The 12,444-nt window shown below is 40.3% G+C and overlaps 1 protein-coding gene across 1 annotated transcript; it reads right to left on the bottom strand.

Annotated features, from left to right (window-relative positions):
- Positions 1 to 3,858: 3,858 nt before the first annotated feature.
- LOC110988600 (uncharacterized) lies at positions 3,859 to 9,369 on the bottom strand. The gene is made up of 5 exons (XM_087148972.1): positions 8,963 to 9,369; positions 8,614 to 8,806; positions 8,290 to 8,492; positions 7,978 to 8,166; positions 3,859 to 7,342 (listed from the first exon to the last, which is right to left on the bottom strand). The coding sequence occupies exons 1-5, from the start codon at positions 9,019 to 9,021 to the stop codon at positions 4,897 to 4,899; spliced, it is 3,090 nt and encodes a 1,029-aa protein (XP_087005098.1). The 5' UTR covers positions 9,022 to 9,369; the 3' UTR covers positions 3,859 to 4,896.
- Between the last annotated feature and the right edge of the window lie 3,075 nt (positions 9,370 to 12,444).

Genomic DNA, 12,444 nt, shown 5'->3' with positions numbered 1-12,444 from the left:
GAATCGGCTTCGGCCATTACCATAGGTTGGCGTGTAATTTCAAGCCGCAGCCACGTGATTTGGACACACTCTTGCAATTAGTCGGATACCATCGCAAACTATTTTCGAATAATTTTACGGTGATATCTAGGGTACAAGACCTCTGGATTGGATTACGGCTGTTTAGCGGTTTAACTCTTCTTCAACGAAAACACGGGTTGAAAGAGGAAACGAATGAATCAGCCGTTGACAAAGGGAATTATGCGGATAATTGCAAAGGAACTTGACTGTCGCCTGATTCTGGAATTCGGTGAACCAAAACTTTCCATTTCAAATTTCTTTCTGGAATTTGGTCATACGGACGACCTGTTTTGTTTCTTAAGGGTGATGGTAAAGAGGAGGGTTTTTCCACATAAGAGTCTGGAGAAACCAGGCTAGCCGGGTCGTTTCAAAATTCCGGTGGTTTTCATCATGTTCATGTGGATCCCATATCCACGAGTCACCATAATTCGCACAGACACACTTAGTACTTTGGCCGAAGTTTCGTTCTTCAATATACTAATTTTTATGGCTTCATTTTTAGTAGTTGAAAGTTTGCCTAATTTATCAAAATAGGGAATAACATTATGAAGAACATCGGATGTCACCGAAGCAACGGTAATGATGTCGTCGTCTGTAAACGGGTCGGATCGGCTGTAGCGAAACCTATATCACTATAATTTGCAAACGTCATTTTGTGGGGTATCGGTAATGCCTAATTTCTGAAAAATCTACCTGTTCATATATCTTGATGAGGAATTTTTTGGATTAATTACTTTGGTTTGGTGATGCAGTTTGAGGGAAAAGAAACTGTTATCAGCAGCTCGACTTCCTATACTTGGTACTTACTTGGTACTTGGCTAGTTTCCTCCTGAAACATCCTCTAAGGATCTTAACTAGGAGGTCAGGCAAGTTCCCATCACTCTCCCCTTTTCGTTCTCCTAGACTGTTTTTTTCAATTTAAGTTGAAGTTACAGTGAGGCATGAATTTTTTTCTAGCAAATAAATCATAATTAGCATTACCATGAGTTATTTATATGGATGTTACGAAAAAAAAACACTCCTTGCATGTGTCGTCGCCAACAGGAATCTCAAAATATAAGGTGCACAGTAGTTTTTCGGGCTCCGTATTTTTGATGAAGCCCTCAATATTTGGCGAAAGTTGATCGAAGTCGTCATTAGTGCCCGTATTAGGCGTCAAACATCGATCGTGAACAAACAGTGATCATTTATCCCTTTTCTAGACAACTTCAATCGGTTCTTTTTTATATTGAGTCTGTAAAGTAAAGCTTTATGCTCTGTTGACATTTTTCTCGACTTCACAATGAAAAAGCTTTTAATTCGCACATAGCTGCAAAAAAGTCGAAGTGACAATCGATCATTGACAGTAAATTAACGTCGGTGCATAATTTCATTCAAGAGTTTCACGACGAGAAAGTTGGATGCGTACGGAAGCCGGATAGTGCCAGGGTGAATATGTTTTGCGTAGGGAGTTGTTATACTTTTTTTTTTACAAATTATGTGGCGGCCGCCACATAATTTGTCAAAAAAAGTATTACACCCCCCTACGCAAAAAATATTCACCCTGGCACTATCCGGCTTCCGTAGATGCGCGAATAGTTTGTATGCACGAATTGAAAAAAATTGAAGGCAGGTGAAGTCCTAGATAAACAGGGGAATCTTCCACGGGGTGTGAAGACCAGTCTCGTCGAAAATTGCAAGTAACCCATTTCCCCACTGGAAAGTACACGCCCCGGTGGGTCCCAGAAAAACGCGTAGGCAAGGTACGTTGCATTGGTACGAAAGCCTAATCGTGCCACTGACAAAAAATAATCAGTGGGAAACTAATTCGTAATAACGAATTACTAATTACAGATTACTAACACTGCTCGTAATAACTGATTATAAAATTTGTAACAACGGATTAGTAATTCGTTATTACGAATAAGTAATTCGTTACCGCAAATTAATTTCTCACTGTTTTTTTTGGGGGGGGTCTGTGGCATGATTGGGCTTTCGTACATTGGCGGATGAGATGGGGAACTCGTGTACAATTACATTCTTTCTCCATGATGTATACATGTAACTGGGGCCATAACCATTTTAAAGACATGTATATTTTTGGAATTTGAAAGGCACTGTGGGGACTGTATCATTTCCCAAATCGTACAAAAAGCCCCCAAATAAAAAAATAAAACTACTGCCGGTAAACAACTTTTGTAAAGGGGAACAACAAAATTTTGATGAAGGAACAACCATTTTTGTTGAGTGAACAAAGGAAACAACCAATTTGTGTAGGGAAACACAAATTTTTTCTAGGGAGCAATAATTCTTGCGAGAGAAAAACAGTTCTTGTTGAGGGAACAATTTTGTTCAGGGAACAACAAAATTTTGGTAAGCTGCAACAACTACATGTAGGTCAGGAGGGTTTCCCACGCCGCACTACACATGCACTACTGTTGCTTTAAACACACCCCACTGGGTAGAGTCTTCATGTCTGTTGATAAGGGCTTTCTTCCCACCCTATTGACAACTGCCTAGTCTCTCTGTAAATTGTCCACAGTCGCAGTGTGTTGTTTCAATGTCTGCTTTCATAGATTATAATTGTTCCCTCAACAAAATATTTTCTTCGCCGACTTTAGTTTTTGTTCATACAACGTCCCTTTAAAAACCACCGTAGCTCGCAGTGCGTTGGGGGAGAAAACAAAGCGGTACTGTTTGTGAATGCTGGGATGTAAACTGCGGCTTAATTATACAATTTCGCTCGTGGTCCAGGGCCTGTTCTGGTGCTGGACGACGAGCGCAAAGATACGCCGGATGAACAGTGGCCTATGTGGGAGGGAAGGGGAACGATGTTGACCCCGGGTATATGTTGTTATTTTTAACGAATCAAGCATGCTTAACTTTCAAAACCACTCCCACCTTTTGGGGGGCCTTTCATGGATTAAAAAAATATATAGTTTTAAGGGAAACAAAATCCCCGTTTTAAATTTGCGTCTCCACGATCCTGAAAATAGGAAGTCAATATCATGAGCTGAGGATGAGAGCATCTTGAAAACATGATGTTGCTTCCTGAGATAACTGTTCACTGGATGACTACACCCTCAGAGTACAACGTTCACTTCCCGATGAGTCAAAGTATCACTTTCAGGGTACCGTAATCCCCTGGTAAAATATTTCAGAATGTCGACATCGCACCTGCGTAATGCCATCCCTTGATATATTATCACCAAAACGTCATCATCACCAGTGTTAAACTACTTCTAGGATGCTGTCATTCCGTAAAAACAAGGATTAACCCATAATGCCATCGGCCTGTGATAAAAATCAACTTGCCCCAAATTATTGTCGTCATTATTGTCAGGATCTCAGGTAGTATTTTAAAAAAATATTATATTAATTTGAGCCAAATTTTATAATTCGTTAGATTAAAACCCCACCAACCCTGAATAATGCTATTTTAGGAGCAAAGGTAAATTTAAAGAAAAGGTTTTCTTCCTGACTTAGGATTTCCAATAGCTTGGAGGAAAGTGACTCGGCAATACCATAAAACAAACACACAATAAAAGCTTGAGTGTTTTAGTGCCAAAAATGAAAAACCCATCTTCAAAACAGCTTGTTATGGACCCACAGTCAACATCTGCATAATCTTGAGCTATCTGAATATTGTCAGTGGACCCACTGGACCTTCTTATACAATGCAGTTATTGTTGTCCGATGCTTTCATCTTATAACTGATGTTCTTATAACTGAAAAGAGATATGCAATATGTTATTCCAAGGTCTTTGAATTAGAATTGATAAAATAGAAACAAAAAGCAAAGACAAATATCAAGACCACTTTGATGTTTCCCTGTAAATTTTATTTCTTCCCTGCATAATGTCCCTAATTACATTGGGTATATGCATGATATTTAGTGACCATGATTTCCTCCAAACCTCCTTGTTTTTATTGAATAAAAATATTTTAGTTGGTAATGTATAAAATGTTTTTGACCACCAAAGTTTTCCACTTTTCAGATCTGATTGACTTTCAAGATTTTTGCAGGAACACATAAGTATTTCTGCTAACGTTTCAATTGGTCATGTATCACTTCAAGTTGACCTGATTTACACTTGATTTCAATTGTAACTAGCAATCTTGAATACAATGAAATTAGTCAAATTACATTCCAAAATTATTATAGCCGCCTTGATATGATACCTGTCCTGTGGGAAAACACTGATACTGTAATTAAAATCTCACATTATGATAACCAATATAATGGTTCCCTTTGATCTTGAGTATCGCACAAAAATGTCTCATTTTAAGCAGTCACATGAATTTCTTCTATTCATTTTTCCCCCTTTTTAAAAGCTGATTGCAAAAACACGATCAATCCTAGTCAATACTGTGCTGTTCTGTCCTTGTATCCTAATCAACAGCATCACTTAAATTTTTTGTTGTTGCCTGTATAAGCAGTTACAAAGACATAAGTATGATATATAATATAATAATACTTAATATCATAGGATACTTGAATTTCTAGAACTCCAAAATGAAATCTATTTTAACAGCTGATCATTTACAAGATTTGTTTTATCTTAACCTGTCCAATGTCAGCTCAAGAACTGCAGGGCTCACAGTTATCTCTTGTTTGATGAATGATCAGATTTTGTTTACACTCTTTCTTAGATAAGGCTGGGTGGAGAAGTGCACCTTATCGATGTAAGACAATAGAAAAATAACCATTCAAATTAATATCAGCAACAATTGACCACTTTCATAGCCAATTTATCTACATTTCAAGGTCCATAAAGTCGTCATGTTTTAACAGTCTCTTGTCACAATAAAATGTTATGTTATAGCCTATGGGTTACAGATGGAACTGAATCGACTTTATTGACAAAGAGAGTGAGGAATGGCCAAGGATGTGGTGGCTCTTTTGTCACTATGTCTCTTCATTACAGTCACTACAACAGCCTTGAGTGGGTCCAAGATGACAGCCTGGATGACAATGGCGATGATGGAAGTTGTCACCCACTCCCACAAAGTATGCCAGCAGGCACCGTGGAACGATGACACAGACCACAGTGTGGCAAATATACAGGATATAATCAGGAAGATCTGGACAAACGCTGCTAGAATTGAAAAGCAAGATCTGGCACAGTGCTTGCTGGATGCCGTTGGCTTGATTTCAGACAAACTTTGGTTCCCTTGAGATATGTCTTGCTTCCCATTGGCCGAATCTTTACTGATGACGATGTCATTCCTCAAGGAATCCGTATCCGAGGTAGACAAGGTGGATGAAGATTGAATACCATCCATGGCGACAGCGGAGTCAGAGTTGGTGCTGACGGGCAGTCTGGTAGTTGGTTCCTCGCAAGGTCTGATTTCAATGGTGCTCACTTCGTTATTGTTGTTCTCATTTGTGTGGTCGAGGCCAATCATCTTTCTCTCAGCTTCGTCTTGAGCTGATGTGATGCTGCTCCAGCTGCCTGAAGATGAAAAGCTTAGAGTATCCAGCTGGTTTTCGATCACTTGACTCGGTGTCAGGAAAATAGATTCACAGAAGATGCCTGTGGATCTTGTTGCACAATGGTTATTAGCCGCAATTACGTTGGTCTCACTGTCAACAGACGGGACAGTTGGCATGTGAGTCAGATAAGTCTTCATGACAGCAAGCATTTCAGCTTCCTTCACCTTGTACTTGGCATCATTCTCCATCTTTGACTTTGAGCAGAATCCTTTCAGCCACTTTCTCAATCTGAAGAAGAAAGACTTGTGGTTGATACTTTTCTGTACAGTCACTTCTGGCATTTCAAATTCTATGGGCAAGTCCACAATGTAGTCTGAACCTGTCACTGGACTGTGTTGATGTGTCTCCTGCTTGTAAGGTGTCGTGTGTTCTTTCTTCAACAGGCCAGATATAGATGTAGCTCTTGTGATAGAGTCAGGTTGCTGTCTTGACAATTTATTCAGAGGTGGTGTAGATGGAGCAATGTAGCATTCATCCCAACTACCAACAGCGTTGTTTGATCCTTGGACATTATAATCCTCTGGCCATTGGTATGAAGTAACAGATGAATTTGTGATGCTTGCCAATTCACTCATATCAGTGCAGCTCAAAGATGATGTTGAAGAGTCACTGAGAGCAATTGTAGACCAGGAGTTGTTGGTGAGGGGAGTAACATTGGTCAGAGTGCTGCTTATGCTCTCCTCGCAATCCAAACTGGAAATACTGATGGAAGAACTGGAGAAACTAGTCTTGGTAGCCAGAGAACAGGTTGAGCTACACACTGAATCAAGACTAGAGCTGGAGTTGGCAGAACCAAGATGATACAAGCCTTCAGGATTATACATGTTGTATGTGACCGAGGCAGTTTCTTGTGAACAACCAGCTCCTGGGTCGTAGTATTTACTCCCTGCGGTCCGATGACAAACAGCACACCTGTCGAGACAAGTTAACTTGTGATGGCATTCAAGCTGGTCAGCAGCACTGATAGATTGGGAATCTCCATAGATATTTTTGCACATATTGGTTGCCAAATCACTGTTGATGCTGAGGCCTGGTTTGATATCAATGCAAGAAGGGATACTGGAGATGACACACTGATTGGCAATGTTGTTGCACAAAGTTGTCATATCGGTGTTCTGTTGCTGGTTACTCTGGTCAGTTGGTCTTGTTCCCTGCCACAGCATATCTGGAGCACTGACTGACTTTTGAGGGAACTTGTCTTTGACATGCTCAGTATAGCCATCACTGTTGCTGAAGTGGCTTGAGGCAAACTGAACTTTCTTCAGCTGAGAACTGTCGGTAGTTTTCTCAAACAAGTTCTTGCTCTGTTCCACAGGAAGTGCAGCAGGTCGACCACAAGATGACAGAAGGGTCGGAGCAGTGCGGCAAAGTAATTCGATCAGAATGAGAAAAGGGAAAAGCACAGCACTAACCCCCGCTGCCTTGATCACCACACCCATGGTGACGTCAAATCCCATGGGACTGACCACTACAAACTCTTGCAGAGATGGCTGCAAAAGTGGCTCTGACATCAACCGCACTGCAACCATGGTGTAACTGATGCAGGTAAACAAGCAGGTGATGCGACGGGATCCGGTGAAGTTCCCCTGATGCCACGGTGTAAAGGCAGAGGTCCAGAGAGAGCCATTCTTGAAGTAATAAGCGATGTAGTTGACCCTGGATGCAGGCTGAGTGGTGTAGAGCAGCAGTGGAAGGATGGTAGTGATTCCTTGGTCTGATGATGATATACCAGCGCTGCTTGGACCACAGCCAGAGATGTAATGATCCTGGGTCTTGGTATCCATGACATGGATGTTTTTGATCTCACTGCAGAAGAGAAAACAGTTTGTTTTGTTTATTTTTAATACAATTGATCATTGTTGTGATTTCGGTGAGTTCCATGAAATTTTGAGAGAAATCATAACTGTATAAGATATCACTTTGCATGCAACACAACATCTCAATATTGTTTTTGAAGTTTTCTCGGAAAAGACCCCTTAAACTGTGTCACTAATCAATTGGTTGCAGTGTCCAACCGTAACTAAAAATTCATGTTATGACAAATTCGTCAGTTACTGCCAAGTAATTTACTGAATTATGCAGTATTATTGAAAAAAACACACTTTGAATGATAACTCCCTTGCACAGTGTTACATATGCATAACTCACGGATAAGATTTGAAGAAAAAGAAATATCCATGAAAAAATAACCAGGGGTTTTGAGAGCCCTTCACGGAGGGTGTGGGGTATACATTTGTATATGCTTTGAAAAATCCTGAATTCGATAAAAATTCAAGCAAATCTTACCACTGAGTTAATGACCTGGTTGCAAATTCAATTCAAGTTGAAATCCTTGCAATGGCATATTCTTTAGTTGTGTCTCAGCACATAGTTCTGAAATAAAATATGTTTCAGTATTTCGTTTCTAAAGGAAACATCCACAAAGTTAAGAACAAACTCACTTATCACATGCCCTGTCGATGATTCCTCGCAGGCAGGCTCCAATGTTGGAAGATGGAAGCAGCCTGGAGTTGAATTCACCACCCATTGATGGGTATTTTGTCTCCACGGCGACAAGCTTACCGATGGAGCGAGGTGTTGTCAAAGTCCTCTGTTCTGATTTCTGTCCTAGAATCAGGTCAAAAGACAACCTGCAGAAAAGTGTACAACCAACAATAGGAATTAAGTTGGGTCGCTGTTCAGACAGACCACACCACAGAATACCACATTTGAAAGAGAGTGACTTTTTGGCCTTTATATAGTAATCAACTCACCAGTCGCTGAAGCCAATTGTTCCTTGGAGTCTCACAAGACGTGGGTTTTTGTTTGCACCTGGTGATTTGTGCAGTGAACACCAACGCAGGAATGAACCCCAACGTGAACGGCCAGCATAGTCTACGTCAATGACGTAGGCGCGTTCCTTTCTGTCCCTATTCCCCCGGATGTGGCAAGAAGATGGTGGGCTGGAACGTTTGCTCTGAGACAAAGAAAGGAACCACACATTTTTTGATGAGAAAGGAAATAAAGATGTGGAAAGATAACTTCGCAATAATGTTGGGAGAGAAGCAAATCGAACATTACCAAGCTATGATTCCTACCTTGTGCTTGCATGCTTGTCTGAGATCTTGCAGAAAGGCCAAAAGCAGGAGCAGTCCAAAGCCAGCAGCTATTGGTACTGCAGAGATGAAGACGATGTCAAACAAGTCAACAGTTGACGGACAGTCTTCAGGCAGGGCAGAGGTGGAAGGACTACCCTGGGAGGGACCCGGGATGGTGCTCAGGGTAACAGAACTAGAGAAGAAAGTAGATAGTGTTTATGTGTTTACGCTTAAAGCAGTTGCAAGCTTAAAAGCAATAACATGCGTAGGCCTGCCTTTTTCCACAACCATAAGCTCCGTAGGCTATCGGTAGAAAAATCTAAATATACACGAAAGCGACTCTTCTTACCTTACAGTCTCGGTGACTGAAGCCCAAAGAAGTACAGCAATAGTCGAGAAATATCGCATTCGCAATGAAGTAATTTCTCACGAAGAAATAAGGCGTCTACACTCAAAGCAAAGCGTACACACAACTGATGTTTCCATGGTTTGCGCTCAATTTTATAGCGGAGGAGCAACATAGCAACCTACACGTGACGTAATAATCATAACTCTGGCTAAAATGTACTCTTTCACAACTTCAAGTAATTTGTTTTCATTAGAGTATTATTCTAACTCAATTTTGTGATGACCAGAATGTACGAAACTACTGTTGACCTTTATCAGTAAAACAGCACTCCTTAACATCAAACTGATGAATTTAAATGTTGAACACAATTAGCCTAAGGCTAAATCGCTTTGTGAAAATTTTCGAGAAAGAAAACTTTTCGCATTGCATTGTGGGAAAGTCTTTCTGAGAATGTCAGCAGAGGGCGCGCTTGCACACGAGCAGTGCAGAAAGCTGCGGAAAAAATCAGTGCATATTGGTAGGATTAAGGGAAGGGATGTAGCCAAATTCACAGTACAACAGACAGGAGAACTGAAGGAAAGCTAATAGAGGCAAAATCAGGGCTGCACAAGAAATAAAATGTACTGTAAAATACAAAAGATAAAATAGATCTTGCAAAACTGGAATGTTAAATTACGAATTACACAAATAGGTGACAAAGTATATTATTAAAGTGTTCCAAATTATTCCCCAACCGACTGTTAACCCGACAAGTTTTTTAATTATCTGACATCGGATGGCACTGGAAGCAGAAGCAGGGGGAACAAGGGGCCACCTTTTTGACTGAGGGGCTTAACACCCCCCTCTTTTACAGGTCCCGTAATGGGGATGGCACCTTCGTTTAACTGATCCTCCTCTGCAGCCGATTTCCTCCATGCTTTCAAAATTGATCAGGTGTGGTCAAAGGCGGATCCACAACCGAATTTTCGGGGAGAGGGCGGCCAACATGCTTTGGGGAGAAGAAATAGACCGGAAAGATTTGATGCAACCATTATGTCTTTTCTGAGGGATAAGGAAAAATTTGGATGTTTTTGCACACTTTTGGAAGAGTCACAAAATATGAAGGGCCTAATTCTATCCTATAGCTGCATCTTTCTCAAAGGCAAAACAGAAGAGAAGGAAAAGAGACCAAAAAAGAAAACAAACAAACTACGCTTTCTCTGATATTGTTTCACAAAGAAAAATCTGGGGATCTGCTTTGGATCCACATTTGGATCTATACATTATTTTGGGTTCACTCACTTTGTGTATTAGGCTTGAACGGCATTGTATGCAAAAATAAATACATGAATATTGATAAAATTATATTCAGTGGTTTTGTAAATGTAAATGCATGTAGAAGAAATGTGATACCAAAGTTCCATTGAATTGAGGAGAAATACAAAACTCTAATTTTTTGTGGGGTTATACTTTTTTATTAATATTATTATTGTGTTCCATATTATTGACTAGTTCCTTGCATATGCGCATATACGCACATCAAAGTTTTGACGGTTTTGACAGTTTCAGAAAAAAAATCGGCTCTTTGCGTTCGAAATGATGGAGAGCATCAACAAATTTGAGGGAAAGACCTTTAAAGTACAAAAACTAAGTTTCATACTCTTTAGAATTAATGTTCCGAAGTACACGTTGTGATATATTTGTCTATGTGGCAAGTGATGTGGGCCTATTACAGGTGTTTTGATCTTTTTGACTGCATAAAACGCAGATTTGATTATTGTCCGATCCTTCCCAACTTGTGTATATTTATGCACTCTTTTTGTCCTGAAGTGAAAATACCAGATCTCACTGTGCACATTTGTAGTTGAAATTATCAGGTAGGCATGGGGGGCACGTACTTCCATTGGAGCGCTTGAGTCTCGGCCAGGCCTTCCATAGTTACACCATCTGGCTTGCTTCCAATGACAGGGGGACGTCGATAGACTCGATGCCTCTAAGATTAATCAGTAACGTGTGTTGTGCTTGGATCCATGTCAGTTTGTGAGATTGTACTGATATTTATTTGCTTGGACTCCACAGCTTGATTGGCTCATAGAGGGTCTTTGGCAGACCCATGATGGAATCATGATAACCGATTTTCCCTATTAAACTCCAGTTTGTGCAAGTTGCATTTTCTTGTAAGTTTTAAATGCGTAGCGGGCATAATATGAAAATTATGGCACCTGCTTACATTATTTATTTGTTTACTAGTTTACGCCATTTTATTGTCAACCAACCAGTGGAGATTAGTGCGTTTCCAGCTAAGCTAGTGGAAAGTTTTTGCACCCTGTGCGAAAATACAAATATCCTAAATCTAAAGGATACATATATTTAGAAATGACAAGAAAAACCCAGGGATTCTGTTAACAGAAGATAATTATTAGTTCACAACAAAAACAAATAAAGGGCCTAGCTCGAAGTTGTGTTGAAGTTGGGGATGACTTGTCCTGGCTTCAATTGGAAATAAGCCGGGGAGCTTGCAGTTAAAGGACTTGCAGTTCAAGGGGGCTTGAATGAATTCCGAGGATCGTTGGTTACGTGCAGATGGTGTGCAGGGCTCGATTGCACAGTCTCTCCTTCCCCGGCCTGAGTAAATCAGGCGTGGGGAACACAACTCATGCGACTCCACTCCAAGTCACTCACTGTCCAGCAGTACATACAGCTCAATAGGCTCACTGATGTTTACCCTAGTGCCTCAGTACTAGTGGTGTCTTTGCCTAGAGCAGGACAGGGACGAATATGTAATTGTGGCAGGTTCAATGCAAGGAGAGATCACAGAGACAACAGAACAATCTCTGTTGAGTCCAGTAGCCAAGTGGAGTGGAGGGTCACTGGCCACTGAATTTATCTGCTCCTCTTTAAGGACTCGTGGTTGGTTGCAAGTTGTGCTACCAACCTGCCCACACGCCCTGCCAAGCAGAAACTGTATGACCTAATCCTGGGGGAGTTAGCATTTAAAAAAAATGGGGGCACAAAATTCATCCTATTACAAATGTTTCTAGATAAACAACCAACTATGGCAGCATCTCACAGTGCTAGAAAAGTTCCTCCTTTCCTGCACAAGAAGTGTTATTTAAAGTTTCATTTTTTTGTGTTCGAGTCAGTAGAAGAGTTCTCCACTCCTTTTTATCAACATTTCTCTTTGTGGTTCTATCTGATATGAGTGAATTTTGATCTGAATATTCATAAAACACAGCAACAGAGAAACAAACAAGTTTTTCTTGAATTTTATTTCTCTCCTAACTAGCCAAATGATTTCAATTGCAGTTAAAATTTACCTCATTATATTCCAAAAACCTGTATTTGTAGCTTTATCTCATGACCTGAAAATGCATACAAAGTTTGAGATTTTTTCACAAATTTGAACAATAAGATTTTTCATTTGAATGAATTTTTCATGTCCATAGTAAGACACATTATTTTTTAATTCAATTTATTTTTCGCAGGACGCTTGCCAGTGACAG

The sequence above is a fragment of the Acanthaster planci genome, linkage group LG18 (genome assembly GCF_054643075.1).
Source record: "Acanthaster planci isolate LZ-2023a linkage group LG18, COTS_SCS, whole genome shotgun sequence".
NCBI lineage: Eukaryota > Metazoa > Echinodermata > Asteroidea > Valvatida > Acanthasteridae > Acanthaster > Acanthaster planci.
Note: the sequence above shows the minus strand (reverse complement) of the source record. Positions and strands in the feature narration are given on the sequence as shown.

What these genes read in the sequence shown, in the direction of transcription:
- LOC110988600 (XM_087148972.1), bottom strand. Translation starts at nt 9,021, where the DNA reads ATGCGATATTTCTCGACTATTGCTGTACTTCTTTGGGCTTCAGTCACC. An exon ending in GACAAGCATGCAAGCACAAG is followed by an intron (nt 8,493 to 8,613) that starts GTAGGAATCATA and finishes TCTTTGTCTCAG; the next exon opens with AGCAAACGTTCCAGCCCACC. An exon ending in ACAATTGGCTTCAGCGACTG is followed by an intron (nt 8,167 to 8,289) that starts GTGAGTTGATTA and finishes ACTTTTCTGCAG; the next exon opens with GTTGTCTTTTGACCTGATTC.